Genomic DNA, 25,644 nt, shown 5'->3' with positions numbered 1-25,644 from the left:
CTGTATTTATCGTGTGCATCGGTACAGCTAATGAATGTGTGCACACATACACAGAGAGCTTTTGTAGAAGCATAAAGTCCTGCATGGTTTTGAGGTGGAAAAGAGCTGAGTGCCGCTGCTTTTAGCGCTTGTATGGTTTTCTGGCTTTGCCGCAAACCCGCCGTAGGTTGAGTCCGTGGGATTTTTGAAGGGATTGAACTTGGTCTCTACAGGCGTGTTGCAGAGAGTGAATGAAGGCTCACCAGTGCCTTGAGGATCCTGGGGTGAGAGGCACAGACCTGCCTTCACCTGGGAGCAGCCAGGAGCTGGAAGATGCTTCTACAACGGAGGGTGCTGGCGTCCCACCGAGGTCACCCCCCTCGTCCCCTAGGCCCTGAGCTCAGCCTTGCTCCAGCCCACGCGTTCCCACCGTGAGCTCCCCTCTCCCCTCATCCTCCTGCTGCCCATCGGCCCTCCACGCAGGACCGCGACCTCCAGCGACAGAACCGCTTAGCAGGACCCCAGCCGAGCATCCCCCCCCCCCCCCCCCCCCGACATTTTCCTCCGGCTTTTCCCCGCTAATCCCTGCCGAACGGCTCCGGGAAGGCGGGAAGGGGCAATCCCCATGGCAAGAGGCCTGTCTGGGATCCCCCTCCCGCCGGCTCCCCCCCAATTTGGGGCGGCGGGGCCATGCCGGAGCTCCCCCCCCCCTCCGCCGCCGCCATCCCGCAGCGCGGGGCGGGGCGCGCCGCCCCTCCGCGCCCCCGCAGCGCTCCGCGGCCGTTCCGCGGAGGGCGGGGAGGGTGCGTGTAACCAGGGCCACGCACACACACACACACACACACACGCACAAAACACGCACACACACGCACGCAGGGCGGCCCTGCAGCGCCGCGCCGCTCGCCTTTGCGGCCAAGCCCCGGCAACAAAGAACCCCCCCCCCCCGCCACCCTCCACCGCTCCCGGCTTCGCTGCGCGGCGCTGCCCGTCCCCTCCGCGGGATGTAGCCCGGCCGGGAGCTGCCACCGAGGCACCGCGGCCCCGTCCCGTGTGTGTCCCGTCCCCGTCCCTCCATGCCCCCGCAGTGAGGCCGGGAGGCGGCGGGCGAGCCGGCGCTGCGCGCTTTGCCGGGGCTGACGGCTCTGCCGGCCACCATGGGGAAATCCAACAGCAAGTTGAAGCCTGAAGTTGTGGAGGAGCTGACCAGGAAAACGTACTGTGAGTAAAGCGGGCCTGCTCTGCCCAGGGGGAGCGGGGAGGGGGGGGGGGTGCTGAGCGGCGGGGATGCTGCCTGGGGAGGCCCCGGGTGCCGGGGGGAGCCGATGGGGCTGGTGGGGTCCGCGGCCCGGCCCTGAGACGCGGGGCCGGCCCCGGCCTCTTCCCCCGGCTCGTCCCTGGGTTTGCAGCGGGGAGCTGGGATTCCTGCGGGCATCGGCGCTGCCGGGGCCGTTCCCCGGGGGAGGGCGCAGGCTCCGCCGGGCTTTGTTGCAAGAATTCGGAGATTAGCCTGGGAGGATAAAAAAAAAAAAAACAACCAAAAAACCCCACGAGGCAGCAGAGGCAAGGAAGACGGGTAGGGAGCCAGAGAAACGCTCTGTTTTCTTATAAAAACAATTTCTCCGTGGCCTATTTCTAAGCCTCCAGTAAGTGTGGGACAAGGGCCGCATCCTGCCCGCCTGCTGTGCCCACCTGGAGCCATGCGCCTTCCTTTTCCTGACCCCCCCTCCTGCCCCTGCTCCGAGCATCCTTTCCTTCGGGGCTGCCTGGCCCTGGGCCTTTGCTGCCAGGCGGGTACCCAGGGGACTGGCCGTGATGGTTGTCCTCCCCTGGCTGCCTCCCTGGAGCCAGGCAGCTTCTCCCTAAATGGGGAGCCAAACCGACTGGGTGGCTTTTCAAAGTTCGGGTGCATTAGTCGGAGGGGTTTCCTTTGTTATTATGCTCTGAAGTGGAGAAAAGAGCCCGATGCCAGAGAGTTTGGTATTTTTTTATGAGTGTCTCAGTATCAGTTTAATAACCTGATTTTCGAAGTGAGTGGCTTTCCTGTCTGAACCTCCGCTGTAATCTTATTAACGTGGCTAGTGCCTGAGCCATCCAGTTTTAGCAAAATGAGTTTTTTTTTTCCTGAAGGATGCACAAAGGAAACAAAGGCTTTGGTGGTTCAAGTTTGCCTCTCCGCTTGCAGGTCGGAGATATTCCCCTAACGTGTAGCCGACCTGCGAGCTCTCCCCGCTGTCATTGCTGCAGTCCCACGGCAGCGCTTACCCAAAAAGGCAATAGATTAGGATGCAGCAAGTTCTCCCATATGGAGAAGAGGCAATACTGGTGCATTGCACAACCCTACACGCGGGGTTGCTCTCTCATCGTGGCACAGCCGGGAGCAGGCAGGAGGAGGGCAGGTTGCGGGGGGGCATGTCCGCGTAGCCAGACTGTGAGCGATGGTAGGAGACATTGGGGTACCCCGGCTGGGCTTCCTCGAAGTGGCTTTGGGAGAAGAAATAGTGAGAACGTGGCAGTGCCGGCTGGGCACAGACCCCGGCTGGAGCTGGAGCTGAGCCCTGGGTTTTGGCGTCCTCACTGCAGCTGCGACCCACGGCGGGTGCAGCCGCGCTGAGGCGGGTATGGTTATTGCCATGCTGCAATCGCCCGCTTGGTTTGCAGCCGCCGTGACGATCCCTATCTCCAACGGAGAGGGATCTGGGAAGAGCCGGCCCCGGCGCAGCCTCGTCTGCTGGTGATCTCTTGTATGCTGAGCTTTCTGCACCCCTGGGGTGGCTCCTCTCTGCGCGGGGAAGGTGCCGACCCCAGCGGGGCCGATGGCAGGGCACACGGGCAGCGATGCCCCGTGTCTTACCGGCAGCGGATGCCAAACAAACACAGCGCTGGTGAAACCATCGTCTGCAGGCACGGGGATATCTCTTTTGCTGGATGAGGCTGGCAGAGGGTCGTTGCCTTCTGAATCACTTTATTCCTAACTTTCTGCTCCCCTCTCTTGGGTACACTCCCCTTTCCACCGCACCCCCTCCAAAAAAGACTCTGGTCCTCTGATCGCTCCCTCGATGAGTTCCTGGCCTGCCTGGGGTTTTGCCTGCCCGCTCCGGGCCTCTCGCTGTCTCTTTTTCAAGGTGCACCAGCCCCGTGTACCTGTGCAGGTGAGGCAGCAGCGCCTGGGCAGCCGTGCCGTGGGGCTGCACGTGGCCCTTCGCGTGGCCGGAGCCTGGTGCAGCATCCCAACGTGCCCTGGCAGCATGCGGCTGGCGGTGCGATGCCTGTCAGGGAGCGCCGTCGCTAATACCAGGCTCTGTTTCTTGAGCTCTGCTTGTTCCACCTCTTGTCTCTGGGATTAATTACTTTTGCTGAGTGTTTCTGCCCCTTTTCTGCAGCTGTCAAGGCGAGCGCGTGTTCCCTTGTCTGGTGAAGCACTTCACAGGGCCCTCCCAGGCACGTCTGAGAACCTCTGATTTATCTTCAGACCCTGAGTGATTGGAAAGATATTAATTTCCTTCTGTGTTTCAGGGAATCTGGGCAGAGGAGATGCAGGTAGGAGCGCAGGGTTGCACTGAGTACAGTGGGAGGGACTGATGCAGACCCCTGTGCCACGGCTAGTGGACCAGCTCGAGCAGGGGTAGCTGTACCCACAAATCCGTGGCATACCCGAGAATTTCTGGGGGTCTGCTTTGGAAAGGTTTTACTCCATAGCACCGTGGCATTTTGGTACCTTTCTGGCAGACCGGCGATGACCATCCTTCTAAGAGCATCCCTGGCACGTGGTGCCCTTCCCGCATGCTGGCTGCCGCGTTACCGAGCGGGTGCTGGCCCTGCCTCATGCGTGGTGCTGGTTCTGCTGCTGTTACAGCACATCTGGGCAGATGTCTCTGGGAGCCCGTAACTGGCAGCTAATGACGGGGACCCGCTTTTGTCCCAGGGAAGTTCCCGTGGCAGCGGTACGTGAAGGGTTTCTCCCACAATGGGATTGCTTTCCATTGCATCATTTTCTGTTTGTGCGATTTCCAAACAAAACGAAGCAAGTAACAAAAAGCCCCTTCTTGGTTCTGCAGGATCAGAGGGATGGGGAGACATTACCCCCTCTCCCTGCCCCATGTGGCTTTTCTGCAGATTTACCTCATCCGTGGGACACAGAGGACCTGCAGCCTGTGCCGTGACCCCTTGGTGCTCTTCCAGTGTCTGGTGGCTTCTTGCGTCCCCCAGCCACTGTCCCCTGTCCCCTCTGGTCTCTCCATCTCCTATTTGTGGTATTTCTCTGGCCGTGCCTTGGTTGCAGCAATCCTGGGGCAAGAAGGCGGTGGGAGCAGCCGGGAGAGGAGTGTGGGACTGCTCACGTGCCAGGGCAGTCGCGAGCACGGTGGTCGTGCCGAGGATGCTGCAGGGTTGCCATCAGCGGCCTCCATGAGATGCAAGAATTATTTTACTGCGGGTATTCAGAGCGGGTTGTCCGGGGCCCTGCTGGGAACCAGACACGGAAGGGCAGGAAACCTCGTCTCTTGGCTCCCCTCCCCACTCCGCTCCTGACTTACGGTGCCGGGGGCCAGATTTTAATGGCACTTGGACACGTAAAGGCGCAGAAGGACATCCGAGGACTTCTTTGAAGTGCCGGCTGCCCAAGTCCTGTTGATTTGGACCCATCGCCGTGTGCCTTTCAGCATCTCTGGGCACCTGAGTGCCCAGGAATATCTGGCAGTGCCAAGCTCACCCGTCTGCCAGGTGCTGGAGCGGCGCTGGCGGGGAGAGCCCGGCTGCGGGGCGAGGATTTAACCTTCCTCAGAGGCCAGACCGGTGTCATATAGGAGCGTGCGGGAGAAGCCAATGCTGAGTGATAATAATAATGAATAATAAATTATGTAATTCTTTGTACTTCCATAGAGCCTTTCATCTAAAAGCTCTTAAAGTGCTTTATAATCATTAATTTATTAATCTTCCTGATGCCTTGTTGAGGTAGCTTGGAGAAGCAGTTTTGGCCGCTGTGTGTTTTGTCCCAGGAGGTGATAATGCCCAAGATTCAAAGGAACCACCGTCCTCCCTGGATCGCATCTGCTGGCCCCTCTTCGGTGGGGATTTAAGCCTGGGCTTAACTTGAGCCAGGTGCTTGTGGCTCAGAGCCGTGGTGGGATTTGGGATTGTGCTTAAGAGCCTTGCCGGGCCGTGGTCAAAGAGTTCTGTTAAGCTGGAGATTCATGAAGGTCCTGCGGTATCGCTGCTTCTTGCAGCCTGCATAAAGTTGTGTAAAGCGCACGTGTGCAGTTGTGGGTGCAGAGCATGTGTCATGGGTGGCAATGGCTTGACGTGGACTCCTGGTAGAGAAATTGGGAAAGAAATGCGGTGCTGAGTATCCCTACTTGCAGCAGTGCTCCCAGGCCAGCCCAGCCACAGCATTGGCAACCCATAAAATCATGAAACAGGCTTAAAAATATGAGGCTGTTTCAGAAGAGCACATTTTAGCTCTTTTTTTTTAGTCATTTGGAGGGGGGGATTGGATTTCAGGGTTCACTTCTCATAGTTATTGCTCGTGTCCAGAACTACTAATGCTGTATTGTTTTTTAACACCAGCTGCAATAGCTATGCAATCCAGCGTGCTCGGAGCCATGTCGGTGCAGCAGCATCGCTGCTGGGACCGGGCAGGGGGTCAGGACAGCAGTCCCGGGGCTCCGGAGGCCGCAGCAAGGCTCCAGTGAAAGCGTGGGAGCCGTGGCGAGGGTGCCAAAATGACGCCCGCGGTACTGGGAGGCCTGGGCTGCAGAGTGGGCGCGGGGAGAGGAAGATGCTCTTTTCCCAAGAACTGCATCCCACCCACTGTGATCTATTTTGTGGATTTTAAACTCACTCTGGCATCATCGTTTTCTGCTCTTCTACAATAAGCCACAAAATTGGCTCTGTTGCTCGACGGTAATGCATTGAATTAATGGGCATTAGTTTAAGAGCAAACTACAAACATATTGATTTGTAGTTACGGAGGTACGTAGTGGCGGGTTGAATTCTATGGGAAAGGAAAGAAAATTCTGCAATTGCAGCAATTTTCAGCCAGGAAAATGGGTCGGTTCCTCGCTGGGGGCACCGGGCTGGGGCTTTGCTCCGTCGTGCCGCCCTGGTGCCGGGGAAATGTGCCGGCCAGGATGGTGGGCAGGAGCAGGGGGGCAGGCAGAGGAGAGGAGGGACCTCGGTGGCTCCCCGCTGCCGGTTTATTTTTAGCCTTGGAGGTGTTTGGCCCCAGGTACTGGGTTTCTCTGCCAGGTTGGTTTGTGTTGAAATCCCTCCTGTTGCTTATCCGGCAGAAAGCGGGGCAAGCCGGCCAGGTGGTTACGCACCCATTATCCCTCGGCGACAAATGCTGGGTGAAATACCTAAAGCGTGGAGCCCCGAAGCCCGGCTGAAACGCGGCTCCCTGCCTGCGTCTGGCAGCTGCCTGCGCTCACCTCTGCAGCGCCAGCCCCGTACCCCTTGGCTCCGCTCGGCCCTACAAGCCCCCGTTTTGGGGCTGCCTGCACAGCCGTGGGCAGAGAGCCAGTGGGCAGGACCCCACTCCGGGGTGGGAGCCCCGTGGGACCCGCTCCTGGGCGAGGGGCACCGGGATGCCGAGGCGGACGCACGCCCGGTATGTAGAGCTGAGGCTGAGCTGCTGCTGGCTGCTTGACCCGTCGAGTGTGCCTGCCTGCTCCGAGCACTCTCGGTGTGTAATAGGATTTGCAAGAGCCCAAAAGGCAGGTTTTTGGGGGGAGGAGGAGAGCACCTGCCCAAGCGCCCTGGAGATGCGCTGGGGAGAGGGGAGCAGAGCGGGTCGGCTGTCCCAAGCCAGCCAGGGAGCCCCGAGGGAGGCTGATGGGCAGGATGCGCCGGAGGGATGCCCAGGGGCTGGCTTTTGTTTGGAGCCTGTTTTTACTGCAGCCACATGTCACCCAGAGCTGCGAAGGTGGCAGCTGCGGCGCAGGTTCCCTGCGAGCTCGATGGGGACCTGATGTGCTGCCTCCGGAGGGCTGTGGCGGTCTGGAGGCATCTCCAGCCCCTTCCCCAAGGAGACCCCAACCTGCTCCGAGCGAATCTCATGACTGGGTATCCCATGTGCCTGTGGACCTGGGGCTCTGCGGGTGGATGCAAGCGAAGCAAGTTTTGGAGTGTCAGAAGCAAGTTTTGAGGTGTCCCTGCAGTCCCCGGGAGGTGATTTTAGTGCCGGGGTGGGAAAGGGTAGACGTGACCGAGGGCCCTGAGGGCTCCCTCTGCAGCAGAGCGGAGCAGCCGTCCCTGCCGGCCACGCTCGTGCCACTGCCTGCTGCTGCTCAGGCATCAGAAGAATCACATTTCATTTATTCCCTGACATGTTAATGGATCTGCTTAACCACTCTCCTGACCTTTGCTGCTGCCGCTATAATTAAGGTTGTGAAACAAGAAGCTCTGAAGGCATCAAAGGAAGCGGCTGCTTCAGGGAGGAGCCCGCAGACGCGCTCGCGCCGTTATCGGGGTGACATTTGTGGGGTTGCTTTGTTCTTCCCTCCCCTCTTCATCCTCCCAGGTCTTCTAGGGAGCTGGATGGGAAAGGGAGCCAGGGTCCGTGCCCTGCACCCCTGCCTGCCCTCCCTGCCCAAGGGCAGGGGTGGCCGGGGGGGTGCTCAGCCCCGGGGCACGGTGTGCGTCGCTCCCGTCACCGCCGCTGCTGCGGCTTCCCAAGGCCGGCAGTGCTGGCACGGGGCTCGCTTCCCACACCTCCTGCACGGTGTTCTCCCATCAAGGCACGTTTTTGGTTTCTACATGGAAAGAGGGCTGCCTGTGCTTCATCCACCCGTGTTTCTCCAGCACCTCCTGACCGATGGCCGGACCCCGTGGAGATGCCCCGGGTGTCTGTGCTACGTCCCGTGGAGGGGTGGGCGTTCGGTGCCTCCAGCACCCTCTGCTTTGGCAACCCTTGGCACAGCCCCATCCCCGGGGGTGAGACGGGGAGGGAGGGGGCAGAGGCAGCCCTGCTGCCAGCGAGGCTTTACCCTGCAGCATCCTCCTGACCTTCCCTTGGCTCCAGGATCCGATGGCTGAATTGCAGGGACTTCCCTTCCCCTGCCCGCGCCGGGTCCAGAGGGGAGTTTTGTCCTCTGCCAGGGGCAGGAATCACTCTGTGGGTTGGGGACAGCACCTTGGAGTGCCGGGCTGTGCCGAAATCCCTGGAGCCAAGGGGAGGATTGAGCAGGGGGCAGGACACAGCTGCCCCCCGTACAGCCAGGGCAGGGGGGCTGCTCCATCCCTGCTCCCGGCAGCACTGGGGATGCTCTGCCCTGCCGTGGGACATCGCTGCATCAGCTCGTGGGGAAGCCAGGATTAAATCCAGCCCAGGATAGACCTGCCACAGCCACCGGCTCCTGCTGTGGGTGTGTTTCAGTCTGATTCATTAATTTCCAAATGAAGGCACTGTCCTTTGCCCTTCCTCTGCTGCCTTTGCTGCAAAGAGCAACTGCTGCTTTTTCCCCGAACCCAGTTTCCAAAGCCTAATGTCGGGCCCTTAAATATTTAATAAAGTCTAAAAAGGATTTTAGCTGCATATTGGCTTTCCTGTTGGTACCAGCCCCGGGGGAGATGAGAACAGAGCTGCTCATGGACCTGTTTATCCAGTCTGGGAGAAAGACAGACCACTAATGGCAACCGCCGGCGAGAAGAGTGCCAAACGCACATGCAGTTCTCTCCGCATATTGCTTTGTATCTCAGCAGTAACAAATGACACCAATAACACTGTCGGGCTTGTGCTCTGAACGTCTTGGAGGCTCCTGGACTCGCCGTGATGCTGGTGACGTCTGTGTCTGATGGGGAGAGAAGCCAAACTGGGCAAATGCACAGGGAGATGGGTAAGCTGGGATGGGGATGTCCTGCTCCGACAGGTAGGCAGCTCCAGCTGTGTGGGTGCCCACGCGGTGAGGCTGCTCCAACATCCCTTTGCGATGGGATATTGCAGGGATGGGTACGCACACGGGGACGACCCCGGCATGGGGACACCCCCGGCGCGTGAGCGATGCAGCCGGGAGCGGGGACTGGGCACCGCCGGGATGTGCTGGGCTGAGACGGAGGCACGGTGGTTTGGACAAGTTGCTGCTGGTCATCTCCGGGAGCAAAAGAAAATGTCACTGGGCAGGCTCTGGCTGTGGTTGTTTCCACGGGGGGTGACACCGGTGCTGCAGCCAGGTTTTGCCGGGGTCGTGTTTTAACGCCGCTTCCCCAAAGCTAGCCCTGCGTCGGCCCGGGAGCAGGAGCAAACCGTAGCCCCGGAGCTGGGGCTGAGCCCTGACGGAAGGCAGGAGGACGGTGTGCTCTGTAATGTTTAACCAGGACATTGGTTATGTAGTTAAACCTGAATTGTAATGAGGCCGAGTCGTCGGGGCCAAACAACCCAAATTGCCAAAGTGCTGACGTGCAGCATATCTTAAAAGTCACCGTCATTGAATGGGGACCTGGGTGAGCTCTGAGGTGCCCCAAGGCAGGGTGACAGACGGTCCCGGGGGGAGGACTGAGCCTGCGGCAGCCTGGGGGGTGTTTTCACCCCTTCCACCCCGGCACCGTGCAGCTCCCGCAGGCACTGGGCTCCGTGCCGGGGCTTTGGTGCCGGAGCCAGGGGAGTGCGTTGCTGCGGGAGTCTCATGCCCACGCTCCAGCTGTCCCTGGGGGCCGGTGGGTACTTCCCCCCACCCTGGCCTGCGCAAAGCCACCCAACAGCCCAGGCTGATCGTTCTGGACAGCCCAGCACACAGCAGGTCCCGTCTGCGGGGCACCCTCCCTCTCCCTGCGGGGAGATGCCCACGCTGCACCAAGCGGATGCTGCCCAGCGCCCGTTTGGGGGCTGGATGAAGTCCCACAGCTACTGCACTCGTCGGTACCTCCAACAGCTTGAGCTGCTGCCGTGCTCTTGGCCACGTGTTTCGGAGGGCCGAGGTCTGAAATCGGTAACGACCGGTCAGGTTACGATGCGGTTACCCCGCGTAACCTGCTCTGCAGGGCCAGGGGCTGGCGCTGGGGATGGGTCCATCTGTGCCGACTGGTGGGACCTTCTTGGGTCCATGTTTGCAGGAGCAGGGTGTGAAGTCTGCACCGAGCATCCGTTCAGGCTGCTGTACTGAGCCCTGTGGTCGCTCTGTGGGGGCCGAGGGCTAATTTTGCGGTGGGTGTTTGTTCGGGCTCTGATGCTAACCCCCAAATCTGGGTCCCAGGGGAAAGGAGCAAAATCCAAACAAGCGTGTGCACACACTTGAGCCCCATCGCCCGATCGGCGGGGAGGGAGGGGGGAGCTTGTGATTGGTGAATATTAATGTTGTGATAATGTTGAAAGTGGAGTTTGTAGCGGATTTATGTTCAGGCAATTCTTAAATATGTGTTTCGCAGAGGCGAGGGGTGGAGTGTGTTGGGCATAAATTGCAGGGTGTGCGGGGTTCACCCCGGAGCACCGTGGTATTTTACGCATGAGGGGCCGATTAGCTCATGCATCAGCACCCCAGTCATTTCTGCATCAGCACCCAATAAGTTCATGCATGAGCACCCAATTAATACACACACACGAGCGCGCAATTAATTGACATATGAGCACCCGGCTGATTTATGCATGGGTGCCCCGTTGATTTGTGTTGGATCGCACACTGGTCCGTGCGTGAACACCCTGGTAGCTGATGCATGGATGCCCAATTAATTGGTGCATGTGCCCCCAATCAGTTCATGCCTGAGTGTCCAATTAATTTATGCATGAGCACCTGATCCATTCACACCTGAGTGCCCAATTAGTACATGCACAAGTGTGTTATCTACTAATTACACTAATTTACACATGAGTGCCCAATTAGTTTACGCAGCAGTGCCCAGTGAATTTACGCATGAGTGCTCAATTAGTCCATGCATGAGCGCCTGATAAATTCATGAGTGCCCAAAAAATTTATGCATGAGCACCCCGCTGATTCATGCATGAGTGCCCCATTCATTCACGCCTGAGCACCCAGGTAGTTCATGCATGCGCACCCAATTAGTTCACCTAGAAGCCCCCAAATAATTTATGCACGAGTGCCCAATTAGTCCATGTATCATCACCCGATGATTTATTTTTGCATGAGTGCCCATGTAGCTCAGGCATGGGTGCCCGGTTAGTGCATGCATGAGTGCCCCATTAATTCACACCTGAGCACCCACTTTGCTCACGCGGGAGCACCCACTCTGCGCACGCATGGGTGCCCAATTTGCCCTCCTCTGGGTGCTGGGCTGATCACCCGCAGCAGGTTTAGGCAGGGACAGGAGCCCCAGCATGGGGTGATGTGCCGGCTCCCCCAGACCGGGATGCGGGGGGACCTGCGGGGACCCCGGGAAGGAGCCACAGCAAGTCCCTGGGGGAAACATAATGCCGCAGGACCGACGCTGCCACACGTGGGTGGGTGATGCCGGACCAGTCACCCGTGGGTTGGCGGCGCAGCCCACGACGTGGCAGAGCTGCAGCGGGGACGGGGAGGGGGGAGCTGTTTTGTGCCTGGAAATAATTAACCCTGGTTTCCCTGATAAGGCGGTGGTGCCCGCGGCCCCGCGGGATCAAGGTGCTGTTGTAGCAACTAGAGCGAGGGGGGACATGCGGGGGCTCGGTGGAGACTCCCCGCTGGCTGCTGCGCGGGGACGGTGCTTGCTGAGCTGTTGGGAGCCCGAGCCCGCAGGACAGACGTGTGCCGTGGCCGTGGCACACGGGGGCCAGGCTGAGCGTGCGTGTTCCCGCTCAGGATGCGGCCCTGCGGCTGTGGCTAAACCCCTGCCCTTGCACAGACAGGGAAGGGGACGGCTGCGGGATGGGACGGCAGCACAAAAAAAGCCCTGCGAGGCGGGAGCATCACGTCACCTCATGCATCCCACCGTGGCCGAGGGTCCCCAAACCGTTCCGAATCCGGCCACCTCTCCCGCACTCCTTACTGCCGCCCTGTCCCCGCTGTGGTCCAGCGAGCAACGAGCTCCCCCGCGGGCAGGACGACGGACGGGGATTTGCAGTCCCGGGTCCCTCCTCTCCTCTCTGCCTGGCAAACACAAATTAACGGGCTTGAGCACTGATTAACCAGAGCTGTTTCTTGCTGCAGCGGCAGCTGGGTGGTGGGAAGAGAGGGGGCACGCGAAGGGCGGGTGGTGATGGAGCTGTCAGTCCTCGCCTGTGCCTTTGGGGATTGATGGAAAGGTTGGGGGTAGAGGGTTGGGGGTTTTTGGGTACCGGTAGCTGGGAGGAGGGGACTGGAGGCCGCTTGCAGTGCAGCCCCATGGGGCAGTCTCTGCCCCTCTGTGCTGCATGAGATGCGTGGCTGAAACCTTCCTCCCGGCTGAGATGGGAGCGGGGATGGACCGACCAGCGCTGCGAAGGGGCAGCGAGGACCCGTGGCCATGGCTTGGCCGTGCGGGGCAGCTCCTGTGCTGCCCTGGGGTGACTGCCCCTCCTGCCTGCCGCGCTTGCCCTGCGCTTGGCGTTTCCCCACGCTTTGCTAAAAGCAGCGGAAACAAAGATGCTGCCGGCACGAGCGTTGTACGTACGGGAGGGTGTCTGCGGGGTGTAGCTGGGGCTCCCAGCTCAGCGATGCCTCTTACAGCGTTGCGGTTCATAACGAATGCTAATACCCTGCCTTTATTTAGCGCCTTTCATCCCCAAGGATCCCAGGGCACGCTGCATCCGCTAACGAGCTGCTACGGGTGCTATTTATAGCCATCCCCATAGTGGCTGCGGGAATGGCAATCCCTGGGGAGCGTGGCACGGTAGCTGAGCCCAGCCGCAGCCCCAGCTCAGCAGGGGTAGGGAGAGGGAGCCGGCCCTCGCTCCGGTGGGATGCTGCAATGGGGCTGTTGTGGGTTATCCCCTTGTCCTTGAACGCTCGGGGTCAAACCTGGCTGAGGTTTATATCGCTGTAAATTGATTTGCATCGGCTCAGCGTCGCGCCGTAATCGATGCCAGGGGAGGGAAATGCAGCAGCCGCCGCCGCACAGGTACTTTCTGTGAGCTCGGCTGGGCTCTGCACGCCGGGTTGCTGCAGAGGATGGATCAGGGAGAGCGGAGGGACAGCCCTGCCCCTGCGTGTGTCTCCTGTCCCCAGCCCCAGGATGGGTGGCTCAGCCTGGCCAGGAGAGTAGCGTGTCCCCAGGGCTTCCATGGCCACGGGTCCCTGCTGCGGGGACAGGCGTTAGCATCCCTAATCAGTGCCACTCAGAGTGTCAACAGCCAGCGAGGTTGGAGTGGCTGGGAAGTGGCAGCCGCGAAGTCATCATCTGTCTCGGATCCATAACTGCAGATACGGGGAGGCAGGTACCCGCTCAGCCCCAGCTTGCCCAGCCGCAGCGATGCTGGGCTTGGGGCCATGGTGTTTCCCTGCACTGGGAATGCTCTGCCCCAGGGAGAGGGGAGATTTGGTGGCAGCAGAGGGATGCACCCAGAGGTGGGTGGTTTTCCAAGGGCTGGGAGATGGGGTCACGTTCCCACCCCAGGGCAAACCCCGCAGCTTCCCCTCGCACCCGGGGCAGGAGGAAGGGCATCGGTGCCACTGTGTTGGAGGAGGGATGGGGCTTTGCATGGCCCTGTTCCAGGGATGCACATTAACAAATCCCACCTCCGGGGCCTCGTGCTGGTATTCAGGCTGGCACCTGAACGGGCCCCTCCATTGGAAAAGCCTCTCCCAGGAGCATCACGCATCCCTCCTGCGGCTCCATCCCTCTCCTCCCGCCCCAGCCCGAGCATGTCGTTACCAGCGTTTCTCCTGTACTAAAAAAAGCACAAATTTCTTAATTGTTTCCTGCTGGAGTTGAAAGGCAGCTCCCGGGCCCAAAATAGCACACTGGGGGAAACACAGCCGAACGAGAGAGAGAGCAGAAGACGATTTGCCTGGAGGGGCTGAGCCGAGCCCCGGGCTGCTGCCGTTGCCCCTTTCGCCTGCCCCGAGGGCTGCACGAAGTCCTGCTGCCCACCCTCCTCCTCCTCCCACCCGCCTTCATCTGTGCCTGTGGGCAATCGGGGCTGCAGAGCTGGTGCCTGCGGCATCCCTCGGGCATCCTCAGCGTGGGGCTCGTGGCTGGTGTCTCGATGCTTGTGGGGAACGTGTGCAGGGAAGCCTGTTTCTGTTAGAGACGTCGCTCAGCATCTCTCTTTTGGAAGGATGCTGCCATGCAGCCCTTTGGTTTTTTGGGATGGGGAATCCTTCGGGACCGGCGTGACTGTTGTTTTTGCCCACCCCAGCTCAGCCGCTGGATGCAGCATGTCCTTCCCGGCTCCCTCCTGCCAGGAGACCTCTGTCCTTTCCCCTGTCTGCTCTTCTCTTGCCAGATGGCCCTGCCAAAACAACCTTCCAAATCCCTCCTGCAGTGCGGCCAAAGCCCTCCGTGTCCTTCAGCCCAGGTGCCGAGCATCCTCGCGCCTGCCTCCCCTCTCCTGGGGTGCTGCCATCCAGACACCCCACGTTGGGTGCTGCTACCCTCCCGGCACGACTGGTCCCTGCGCTCCCGGCACGGCCGCTGCAGCCCTTTGCCGGCTCTCCCGGGAGGCAGGGAGAGAGGCTGCCCTGTGCCGAGCCCTTTCTGGGGGGTCTTGCAGGCTTTGTCCCTCCAGTGGTCCCGGAGGTGGGATGGAGGGACTGGACCCCCGCCGTATGCACAGGGACAGCCTCGGGCGCAGCGATTCCTGCCCACGGGGATGCAGGAGCTGCGAGGTGGGGGCTGGCGTGTGCCCTCCCGGCTGCCCCACTGCTGCCGCCTGCCAGCCCTCACCTTCTGCGGTCTGTGCCTTCTGCCAGGCATGTTATAAATCTTTCTGCTGGAAAATTGCTTTCTTTCTTTTTTGCCATCCAAGGTAATTGGCATCTGTTGATGTGTCTTGGGTCTCTATTTTTATCAGCCTTTTGCACATTGACACATCTCCACTCCGCCTCATTATCCCAGCGCCTTTCAGACCTATTGCTTTTTTATTATTATTTAGAGGCACGATGCAAAGGAAATGACTAATGAGGCCGTTCCCCCTTCCCGTGCCCGCCTGCTGGCACCAGGCTCCCCACTGGCATGCCGGCCAGGCACGGGGACAAGCACCAGCCCTCCGCCCTGTTGGGCTCCCCGGCATCCCGCATCCCATCAGAGTCTTTCCTCTCCTGAGGACATTTGCGATCTCAGCAGCTGTCCCCAGGCTGGGGACGCTCAGGCTTGCCAACGCTCGCCATTTTCTAGCTTGTCACGTTTTTGGGGTTTCTCCGGAGCCCGGTAAAGCTTCCCAGGGCCCTGGGATGGGTTTGACGATGTTTCTCCGTGTGATTCGGAGGCAGCTGGTACCTGGCGGGATGCCGGCCCTGGGGCTGTGTGCGTTCAGTGCATTGATGTCGGGGCTGGGCAGGCGCCTTCCCTGAGCCACCTCTGGGCAGATGTTTTGGCAGATGTTTCCAGAGATCTTTTGCCTCTGGGAAGGTGAGAGGGCAGGGCCGGATCCTCCCCAGGCATGAACCAGCCCGGCCCCTGCGTGGTCCAAAGCATCTTGCAGCGACGGTGCTGCGCTCCCCCGGCAAAATGTCTTGGTGGGCTCCCCAGTTTTGGAGCTGGACGGACACCAGTGCCTGCAGCCCCGGCCCCATCGACCTCCCGGGCTGGCAGAGGACTCCCGGGCTGTGCCTCGACGGCAGCTGCTTGCATACGGATAACACACGGCAGCGCGTGGAGCGAGCGAGCCCTGCGGCATCCCCGGCAGGGAAGTCTCTTATGTGAAGTGCAAAACACCAGCCGTCACTGGGAAAGCGCTAAATTCCTTTTTCTTTTCTTTTTCTCTTTTCTCCTGTTTTCTCTTGCAGTTACGGAGAAGGAGGTGCAGCAGTGGTGAGTGTTTCTGGCACGGCGGCATGGCGGTGAGCTGCCGGGGCGCGGGGCTGGCGGGCGACGGGGTGGGAGCCGGCGATGCTCAGCAACCCCACCGGCCGTGCAGAGCAAGGGGGTGCAGGAGAGTTTTGGGGTGCAGGAGAGTTTTGGGGTGCAGGTGTTAGCTCATAGACAGGAGACCAGAAAATAGAGGGTTTTTTTTTCTTGTACACCTTGTGCACGGAACATGGTGGGGCATGGCTCTGGCTGCTCTCGGCCACCCATGTGGGACGGTGCACGCTCCCTCTCGCTTCTTCCCTCCCCACATGGGCGGCCGAGGGGAGCGGGGACGTGGGGACTGTCCAGCTGGTGGCCGTGGCCCCGGCTGCAGGAGGCCGGTGCTGTCCCAGCGTGTCCCCGTTTGCAGCGGGGCCTGCAGAGGCTGGCAGGGGCCGGGGCCGTGGTGCACGCTCTCGCCCCATCCCCTCCGCCCCACGGAACGCGACGCCCTAGAAAAGCCACCGCTTCCCTTTCATCTTCCCATCCCACCAGTCAAGGTTTGCTTTCTTTATCTCTTTCTCTCATCCTTTCCCGCACCCCCCCCCCCCTCCAATGAGTCATAGCTGCAGCAGCGTGAAAACGATGTCACCGTCACTTCGGTTTCCCACCTCGCCACCCCCTTCCCCTCCTCCTCCAGCCCTCGGCCCGCTGTAGCGGACGCCTGACAGATTTGGGTGACGTGTTGCATAATGCTCACGCACCCCGCGTGGTCCCCGCATGGTCCCCACGTGGTCCCCGTGTGGTCCCCGCACCCACGGAGCCGGCGAGCCCCTTCCCCTGCACCCTCCGGGGTGGCATTTTGCAGCATCCAGGTCCAGCCCGGAGCTGGGACCAAGGGTTTTCGGGGGTGTTTAAGCACCGACGCGTTTTGGGAGATGCCCTGGCTGTGCCACCCCGAGGATGCAGTAACCCTGCCGTGCCCCCCAGCTCCCCTGAGCAGCTTTTTCACTTGGGGTGGTGCAAAAAATGCCGTCACGGAGCCTTGGCTGCGCCGGGTGCTTCAGGATGCCGTGCTGTTGGTTTTTACCAGGGCATGGCTGCAGGACGTGCGTGCCGAGCGGTGGGCTGCAAATTGCCCGTGGGGTTGCTGCTGATCGTGAGTCCCTCCCCCGTGGTGGTGCAGCAGCTCGGGGGGAGCTTTCCCAGCCGCCTCCGTGCCGGCGAGCCGGTCGGATGCACCTGACATAACGGGGCCATGCCAGAGCAGTGGAGGGGAAGGGGAGCTCTGGCCCTTGGGTGAAGCTTTCCGTTTGCAGCTTCTTGCTCGGGAGTCGCGTGCATCCGAAGATCTGAGCAAGGGATACAAACGCTCTCCTGCGTGCCCCGTGACGGCTTCGGGGCCGAGCCAGGCATCGCCTGCCCCGGCACCTCCGCCTGCAGCGTGGCCGTGCTGGTGGGATGTGACTCTATGCAGAGGGCTTTTTATTTTAAAGGAGATTTAAAGGACTATTCTGGGTGCTCCTGGCCAGGTGGTGGGTCCCTGTCCCCTCCCAGGTCCTGGACAGTGTTCAAGAGGAGCCTGGTTGTGGCTCGGTTGCCACTTCTGGGCTCGCGGCAGGCTTGGAGCGGTGCGGTGGGCACCGCTCGGTGTCACCGGTGCCGCTCACCGCTTCTCCAGGCTTTCCCCGCTGCCGCCCTCGCTGCGGTGCCTGCAGGGACCTCGTCCCACGGGGCTGGGAGGTTGCGGGTGGGCGATGGGAGCGACGCAGGGAGGACCCGGGGACCTTCCCGGCTCCAGCCCACCGCAGCGCCGGGGAGAGCCCCATCCCGGCTCCCCAGGGCTTGGGGGACAGCGTTCAGCGGGGGGACCCGCCTGGTGCCCATCCTCTCCCCTTCCTTCGCAGGTACAAGGGCTTTATCAAGGACTGCCCCAGCGGGCAGCTCGATGCCGCCGGCTTTCAGAAGATCTATAAGCAGTTCTTCCCCTTTGGCGACCCAACCAAATTCGCCACCTTTGTTTTCAATGTCTTCGATGAGAACAAAGTAAGTCTGCGAGCCAGGGGCACGGTCCGGGGGGGAAGGTCGGGACTGAGCCCGTGGCGATGGTACGATGGGTTTGGTACGTGGCTGCGCAGCACCGGAGGAGCAAAATATTCCAGTGCTTCCTGGGGCATGAAATCAAAACGGCGCAGCTGTAGCGAGCGAGCCCCCGTGCTTATTTTAGTCGATGAGAGTCACGTGGGAGAAGGCGATGAAGTGGCAAGCGAGAGAGGAGAAACGTGATGTTTTGGTGCCGCTGACAAAAGCCCACCCGCGCGGTGCCCCCCGCGCTCCGGAGTCGCTCCTGCCGGGATGCTGGCTGCCGGGCTGGGCACCAGCAGCCGGATCACGCTGCTGGAGATAAATGTGCATCACTCCTCCCTCCCCGTTGCCGTTTCGGATGTGTCCCCTAAGAGGGCACGCATGGGCAGGGAGGAGTTTGTGGGGTGGGGGGTGGCAGCGGCACCCTCACCCCCTCCTTCCCTCCCCCAGGATGGGAGGATCGAGTTTTCGGAGTTCATCCAGGCGCTGTCGGTCACCTCCCGGGGGACGCTGGACGAGAAGCTGAGGTGTAAGTGCTCCCCGTGAAGGGGCCGGAGGGGGTGGCACGGGGACGGCGATGGGGTGCATGTCTGGCGGTGGGAGGCGGGGGGGGGGCCCACGGTTGCCAGCACCTCGGCGTTGCTTTGGCTTGCAGGGGCGTTCAAGCTGTACGACTTGGACAACGACGGGTACATCACGAGGAACGAGATGCTGGACATTGTGGATGCGATATATCAGATGGTGGTAAGCGGGGGGGGGGGCATGGGGCGAGCAGCCCCTGGGGGTTCCCGCTGGGCTGGAGCCTGGCTCTGTGGGCAGGGGGGCTGCAGGGAGGATGCTGAAACACCCCCGATTCCCTCCCCGGGCTTTTTTGGTGGGGCGTTGCGGCCATCGCGACCGGGGCAGGGTCTGGGTCTGGCCGCTGAGGACGGCTCTGGTGCCAACGTGCCCTGTCCTGATGTGGGGGGTGTTGGGGGGCAAAACGGGTGTCCTTGCCCGGGGACACCGTCCAGGCAGGGCACAAACGGGTGCGTGACCGCGTCCTGTCCTGCTGCCGCAGGGAAACACAGTGGAGCTTCCTGAGGAGGAGAACACACCGGAGAAGAGGGTGGATCGGATTTTTGCCATGATGGACAAGGTGAGGATTCTCGAGTGGTTTTTTTTCCCTGGGGCCAAGGGATTTAGGAGGCAGTTGCGGGCCCCCTTGCCGTGTCTCGGCTTTTGCAGGTGCCTCCTTCCCCCGCCAATACAAGCTCTCAGCTGCCGCTGGGCTCGCTGCAGAGCCCCGCATCCCTCCGGAATGCCCATATCCATTTCAGGGTCCCTGAGATGTCATTGCACCCTCAATGGCACCCTTCCCTGGCTGCAGACATGGGCGGTTTGATGGGGAAACTGAGGCTGCGGCGGTGGGGGGGACCCAGGCGGCTGTGCGGGATGGCGTGGGTGCTGCTGAGGCCCCGGGGTGCTCGGTCCCGGGGTGCTCGGCGTCTCCCTCGCCGGGGCGAAGCGGCGCTGCGACCGGAGTGTTTTGCAGAACGCGGACGGGAAGCTGACGCTGCAGGAGTTTCAGGAGGGCTCCAAGGCCGACCCCTCCATCGTGCAGGCGCTCTCCCTCTACGACGGGCTCGTATAGTCCCGGGGCCGAGCGGCGGTGAGTGCGGCATGGGGGGGTCCGGGGGGGCCCCATTTCCCACCCGCCTGATGCCATTCCTACCTTCCCCTGGGGCGGGCGGCTGGTTCTCCTCTGCTTGAGGCATCAAAGCACGGGCATCCCCCCCATGTCCAGCTGGGGGGGGATGTTGCCCCCATACTGATGGGTTTCTCCCAGTCTCCCCCGGTCCCACAGAGCACCCCAGGACCGCAGCCCACGAGGATGCAGTACAAGCCGCCCAGCTGGCAGGCGTTTGCCTGCGGCACGACTCCTGCTCTCGCCTGCAAATGCGGCTGCAGAGGCGGCAGGGAGGCAGCTGGCGTGCTGGGGGCATGGGGATGCTCCAGAGAGATATTATATTAAATGTTTTATTTATATTATGTCTCATTATGTTCTGCCCTGGAGCTGGCAGGGTTTGGCATGGTGGTGTCAGGGACGCTGTGGTTCGCAGCATCCCAGGGGTGCTGGGCCGAGCACCCCGTGGTCCTCACCATGACCCGTGGGGCCGTGCGGAGGTGTCTCCTGGGATGATTTTGGTCATCGCAGTCCAGGCAGTGTCCAACCATGGGTGGTGGGTTTTTTTTAACCCCGCTGGAGTTTTGAGCTTTTCAAAATCTTTATCGTGTTTCCAGCTTTGCCCTTCCAGCTGTGCTGGTGTCGCACGAGATGGCCGCAGGGCTTTCTGCCCATCCTTCTCACCCGGTTTTCCTTCTCCCCCCACCCGCCCTCTCCTGCAGATGCCTGGGGGAAGACGCTCTCCGTGCCATCCGACCACCGCCGCGCGAAGCTTGCCTGTCCCTCTCGGCCTTCCTTTCTGTTCTGCAAGCAAAGGATGCCCTCGAAGCGCGAGCTCACTCCCCCTCTCTGCACTCTGAACCAGCCGCTGCCATTTGCCAACTTCTGCTTTTTCCAAAAAAAAAAAAAAACCCCGCGACAGACCCCGGTCTGAGCGGCAGCGAACGCCCAAGACTTCAGGGCCGGGGGAACGGGTCGAGCGTCGCTGAAGGCAGAACCACCCCCAGCCTCCTCGCCCTCTTTGCTCCCCTTTCCTACATTTTCGGATGGGACTGCGGATGCGCCGGTGCCGGCGTGGTCCTCTCCCAGGAACCGGCCGGCTGGAGATGGAGCCCAAAGGTACCGGGGGGCCGCGCACCCCAGGGTGCTGCCTGCGCGGGGCGGCCGGGGAGCCGAGGCACCGATGGCGATTGGGAACACAGTCCTGGTGTCACCTGCGATGCTGCTGGCAGCCCGGCCCGGCTCACTAGGGATATATATTATTATATTATTATTTTATTTTTTTTGGTGAGACAGTATTGTGCTTTTTCTTTTGTTTTTTTTTCCTTTGGTGGAAAAAATTGAGGCTTTTTTTTATATGCCTGTCTCGACGATCGATATCCTTATTTATTTGTTGTCAATGTTGCTGCTGTGTTTAGTCTCTCGTGTGTGTGTCCGACCACCTAGGTGATGATATGTAAGGTTTACATGCTCGTACACTATTGCGGGGCACCGGGAGCCTGCAATAACAATGAAGCCAAAAATCTGCCTTCCCCCCTCTCCTCCCACCCCCTGTATCCCAAGCTCCGTGGGCTGGCTGCTGTTTTAAGGGGATGCTGTAGCTTCTTTTCCTTTTCCCATTCCCCTGTTTCCTGCATTTTTCTGTTCACCCTTCCCTTTGCGAGCTCAGCCAAGGCTCAGTCAGACCAGGCTCTGAGCAAACTGTGCCCGCTCCATCCCTCAGTTGGGCAGGGCGAGGAAACCACCAGGCACCAGAACGTCCTTATTTCCATTTTTTTTTTTTTTTTCATTTTCTCACTGCATGAAAAAGTATCAATGGAGCTGAGAGCTGGACTTTGCTTTCAAGCAAATATTCCTTTAATATTTTCTGTTTTGCAAACGGTGGGAAGGTCCGTTTGTACCCCAGGGAGGTGGCTGGGAATAGCCTGTGTGCCGGCAGGGCTGGGGGAGCAGAGGGGATGCCCGTGGGGACGGTTCGCTCTGTCCCCCCCATCCCGGCTGGGGCTATGCGGCATCTGCTGCCTTAGGGGTGCCGGGCTGGGAGACGCGCAGCTCGGGGTGTCTCCTTATCCCCTTGCTCCTCGTTTAGGACGTGGGAGGTTTTGCTGTAAACCGAGAGCACGGCCCCAAAGCAGAGCTGCTTGCACGCGCGCCGTGGTGCTCCTCGTGCTCCTGCCTCGGGGGAGGCGGAGGGCTGGGGAAACGCACCTGGAAACACCCGAGCGTGGGGTTTGGAAATAGCCCCCCCGGCCACGAGCGGTGCCCGCACGGCCTCTCCATCACTCGCCACCGCACCGGGATGTGCCCAAGCAGGGCTCAGCCGTGCCGGGACACGTGTCGTGGGACACCGTTGGCATCTCTGCTGGAGGACGAGCGTTAGGTGGATGCTGCCGCAGCTCCGTTTCCAGCTGCCTTGGCCCCTGCCCTGGGGAAGGAGAGATTTGCCCCTCCTTGGGAGCAAAATGCAGGATACCCATGGGACCCCTAACGCCAGCCGGGGTGCAAACCCCTCCTGCTCTGGTGTGGTTTGTTCCTGGCCCAGTAACACCGATGCTGCTCTCCCGCCGCCCTGGGGGTCACCCCTCCATCCCCGGTACGGCTGACACGGCAAAACCTTTCCGCCCCGCTCTCCACCGGGATGCCTGCAGCTCCCGCGGCCGAGCCCAGCCGGTCCACACAGCTCTCAGCCACGGGGACCATCCCCGTGGCAGCAAGAGGGGATGGCTGGACGTGGAGGACGTTCTCACAGGTGTCCCACGATGCAGGAGAAAAGACGGTGCGCCGGCGGAGTCTGAATCGTCCCCGCGCGGCAGGGACGGACTCTCCGGCCAAGCGATGCTGGTCCTTTGCTGTACAGCCCTGCTCCCCAGTTTTGGGGCCGCGTGCTGGTGGCACTTTCCAATACCCATAAAAAACCCACCCTTCCCCATCCCCAAGGAGACCGGCCTCACGTCCACGTGCAATATTTCTGCCTCTTCTGCAGTTCCTGCCCCTGAGGGTGCCCATGGTTCATCGCTGAGGGCTCCTGGAGGCGGTCACCTCGCTCCCTCCCGTGGAAAATTCTTTTCCTTGATGCTTTGTGGCCAAAACGCAACTCTCTTGGGTAGACCTTTGCAGTGCCTCCAACTTCTCTAGCGCTCGTCTGCCAGACCGGTCTCTTCCTGGTGCCAGTTGATGTTCCCGATGAATGTGACACTGCTGTAATCGCCTCCGCTGATAAATGATGGACCCCGCGACGTTTGACATAATTCCCAGGCAAAGGCAAACTTCACTTGCTCTGACACTTTCCCCTGAAAGGCTTTTAATTTTCAGAGGACCTACCATGCTTTGAGCTCCATCAGTGCTCGCCGACATCTCACCAGGGAGGCAGCCCTGCAAGGGCAGCAGGGTGTGCGGCCCCCATCACGGGTGGGGTGAGGGACCAGCATTGGCTTGGGAGAGCTTCAGACCCCAGAAATCCCCAAATTCAGTGTCCGGTGCTGCTGTCATCACCAGCAACCTCCTGCTGCCGCTGATGCTGGTGGGCTCAGGGATGGAGCCCGACGCCTCATCCTCCCTCACCCCTTGTTAAACATTTGCACATTAAAAAAAAGAAAAAGGAGCAAAAAGGAGAAAAGGTTTTAGCCTGTATTCAAAAGCTCTGTGCTGCCTGACGAGGACCCTGTTGGTTTGGTGGCGACGATGGGTTTTCCGGGGCAGAGGCCCCTCCTGCAGGGTCAGGGCTGGCTCTTGTCCTCCGTCCTGGCTCTGGCCGCGGAGCGGGTCCCAGCGTGGGGTCTGTCCTGTCCCACTCTTGGCATGCTGAGTGTCCCCGAGCAAATCATTTTGGCCCCAGTATTCCCCCCCCCCGACTGCGGATTTGGGACCCTGGCTTGGATGCTTCTAGCCTCCCTTTGGGGAGCACCGAGGGCCCCCGACTCCTGAACATCACCAGGGTCTGCAGGTTCTTGGTACTGCTGAAAATAAGGCTTGAAGCATCTCGCCCTTGGAAATGTTGGCCTTAACCTCCTCGTGCCTCAGTTTCCCCATCGGTGAAATGGCCTGGGTGAGCCATCCCCTCTCCAGAGCGCGATTCGACGCCTGTGCCCAGGGGAGCACGAGCGCTGGATACAGCTCACGGCTGCGACCACGAGGGTTTGGCAGGACCCACCGAACATCAGGCACGTGCGGAGCACCGGGAGCGGTGCGTGAACCGCTGGGTCGGAGTTTACATCAGCAAATAATTAATTTCGGTCTTCTTTTTACACCTGCTCATTATTAAAAGCGAACAGCTGACAAGACCTGATTTGTTTCTCTTTATACTTGGGTTCCTGATGCGTGTCTGAAATAAAGCCGGCTGCAGCCCTGGCGATGGGAAGGGGACCCAAAGCGCAGCCAGGCAGAGGCGAGGATCCGGCCCCGGCGACTGCGGCGTGTTCCCCCCCACCTCTCATTTGTCCCCGTCGGTGTTACCCCATTAAAATGCCGTGTCTGTACTTTCCTTTCTTTTCATTTTTCTGTTTGTGCGCTGACTGTTGCTGCTTTGTAACCGTCTTTCCTTGAGCTCTGGGGCTGGGCTGGGCTGAGCTGTTTCCCCTGGAGAGCAAGGACGTGGGAGAAGGCTCTGGGGGCAGATTCCCCCCCCCATCATGGCACAAACCAGGACCCAAGAGAGAGAGAGAAGCAAAGTGGATTTTTCCTCCGGAGCAGCCCTTTAATTGCTGTGATTTGTAACGAGACCGGGCAGCCCCCGGGAGCGCTCCCCGCCGGGTTCGTGGATGGGGGTGTTTGCTTATGGGGGACCCCAGACCCCATTTGTGCCGGGTGCCAGCTGCATCTCACCCCACGGTGCAGAAGCGTGTGCCTGTCGGTGCCTGCCTCCCACACCGTCGGGACACCGCATCCCAGTTGGATGAGGGGGCTGAGGCTGTGGGACCCCGATCCCAGAGCCACTGCTCCCCCCAAACGGGCAGGGGTGCAAGTAAGCGTCTGCCACCGGGCTGCCGTGGGGCTGCGCTAACCTGGGGGGGTGGAAGGGTCTTTGGGGTGTGGGGCCAAGCCCCGACTGGCACCGGGCTGGCTTCGAAGTGGGGGCCAGGCACGGCATGGGGGCAGCCGAAATCGCTGGCAGAGCTGCCCTCTTCCCAAGTATTTAGGGTCAGGGGGGGTTTGGATGGGCTGAGTGGGTGACCTGCAGCCAGCTCGCTGTCCCATCGTCCCCAGTCCCAGGGTAAAGGTGGGGATCTGGGGCATTTTGAGAAGGTATCAGCCACCCCTCCGTCACGGGGATGTTGGAGGGGAGGGGACCGGCTGGGACGGTGGCGGTGGCCGGTGGGACAGGAGGGAGGGCTGGGGGCAGAGGAGGGACCTGATATGGCCCTGGTCTCGGTGCACAGCTTGGGGGTCTCCTTGCAGAGCAGTTTTGGGGTCTCGGTCACACGTGCCAGCCCCGACTGTGTTCCAGTGGCACTGCAGGAAAGCCGTCCTTCCTTCCCTTCTCTCTCTCTGCTCCTGCAGCCGCCAGCCCTGGGTTGGGTGCCATGTCCCGCGGGACCCCTGCCCGGGGGCAGCTGAGCCCCAAGCTGAGAAACAGCAGCTCCAGCAAAGAGCCTTGTTTGTAAAGATGAAGCCTGTTTGTGCGTCCGTGCCGGTGTCTCGGCTTGCATGCCCTGCTGCCTTGTCTTGAGATGAATTCAAGAGCAAACCAAGCAAATGAAACGGTTTCAAAACAAAACAAAACCCAGGAACTTTGTGACAGTGGAAATAAAAGCTTAATGACAGTAACGAAGCACCCGTGGTCTGTGATGCGCTGCGGGGTGAGCGAGGGAAAGGCAGACGGGCTCAGGGGTGGACACAGGACGGGCTCGCTGCCTCCTGCGGTCCCCAAAGCTGCCCCAGTGCTCAGCGGGGCCGAGAGCGGGGCTGAGGGACGGGGGGTGCGACTGTCCGGTGCTGTGTGCCCCAAACGCGGGGCTGCGGTGGCACCAGCAGCGAGCGGTGCCCGGGCTATGCCAGCGTGGCTGCGAACGGGGATGCACTGAGTTGTGTCAGCAGGCAGACGGTTGGGCGCTGTGCCCACATGCGATGAGCTGTCAGGTCTCAGCTCCAGGCCTGGCACGCATCGGGGACCATTCACCCCTGTAACACTG

The 25,644-nt window shown here is 60.7% G+C and overlaps 2 protein-coding genes across 2 annotated transcripts; both read left to right on the top strand.

Annotated features, from left to right (window-relative positions):
* The first annotated feature begins 934 nt into the window (after positions 1 to 934).
* On the top strand, positions 935 to 25,283 carry NCS1 (neuronal calcium sensor 1). The gene is made up of 8 exons (XM_052815455.1): positions 935 to 1,197; positions 15,765 to 15,789; positions 17,673 to 17,811; positions 18,301 to 18,379; positions 18,506 to 18,594; positions 18,911 to 18,988; positions 19,385 to 19,501; positions 20,239 to 25,283. Exons 1-7 carry the CDS (start codon positions 1,134 to 1,136, stop codon positions 19,481 to 19,483), a joined length of 573 nt encoding a protein of 190 aa, XP_052671415.1. The 5' UTR covers positions 935 to 1,133; the 3' UTR covers positions 19,484 to 19,501; positions 20,239 to 25,283.
* Positions 19,922 to 25,283, top strand: LOC128154726 (uncharacterized). Its single transcript, XM_052815759.1, has 3 exons — positions 19,922 to 20,016; positions 20,239 to 20,635; positions 21,606 to 25,283. The coding sequence occupies exons 1-3, from the start codon at positions 19,922 to 19,924 to the stop codon at positions 21,894 to 21,896; spliced, it is 783 nt and encodes a 260-aa protein (XP_052671719.1). The 3' UTR covers positions 21,897 to 25,283.
* Positions 25,284 to 25,644: the final 361 nt, after the last annotated feature.

The sequence above is a fragment of the Harpia harpyja genome, chromosome 19, assembly GCF_026419915.1.
Source record: "Harpia harpyja isolate bHarHar1 chromosome 19, bHarHar1 primary haplotype, whole genome shotgun sequence".
Classification (NCBI taxonomy): domain Eukaryota; kingdom Metazoa; phylum Chordata; class Aves; order Accipitriformes; family Accipitridae; genus Harpia; species Harpia harpyja.
This window is presented reverse-complemented; position numbering and strand designations above follow the sequence as displayed.

What these genes read in the sequence shown, in the direction of transcription:
- NCS1 (XM_052815455.1), top strand. Translation starts at nt 1,134, where the DNA reads ATGGGGAAATCCAACAGCAAGTTGAAGCCTGAAGTTGTGGAGGAGCTG. An exon ending in GCTGGACGAGAAGCTGAGGT is followed by an intron (nt 18,380 to 18,505) that starts GTAAGTGCTCCC and finishes TTTGGCTTGCAG; the next exon opens with GGGCGTTCAAGCTGTACGAC. An exon ending in ATGCGATATATCAGATGGTG is followed by an intron (nt 18,595 to 18,910) that starts GTAAGCGGGGGG and finishes CTGCTGCCGCAG; the next exon opens with GGAAACACAGTGGAGCTTCC.
- LOC128154726 (XM_052815759.1), top strand. Translation starts at nt 19,922, where the DNA reads ATGGTGGTGTCAGGGACGCTGTGGTTCGCAGCATCCCAGGGGTGCTGG. An exon ending in ACCCGTGGGGCCGTGCGGAG is followed by an intron (nt 20,017 to 20,238) that starts GTGTCTCCTGGG and finishes CCTCTCCTGCAG; the next exon opens with ATGCCTGGGGGAAGACGCTC. An exon ending in GCTGGAGATGGAGCCCAAAG is followed by an intron (nt 20,636 to 21,605) that starts GTACCGGGGGGC and finishes CTCCTCGTTTAG; the next exon opens with GACGTGGGAGGTTTTGCTGT.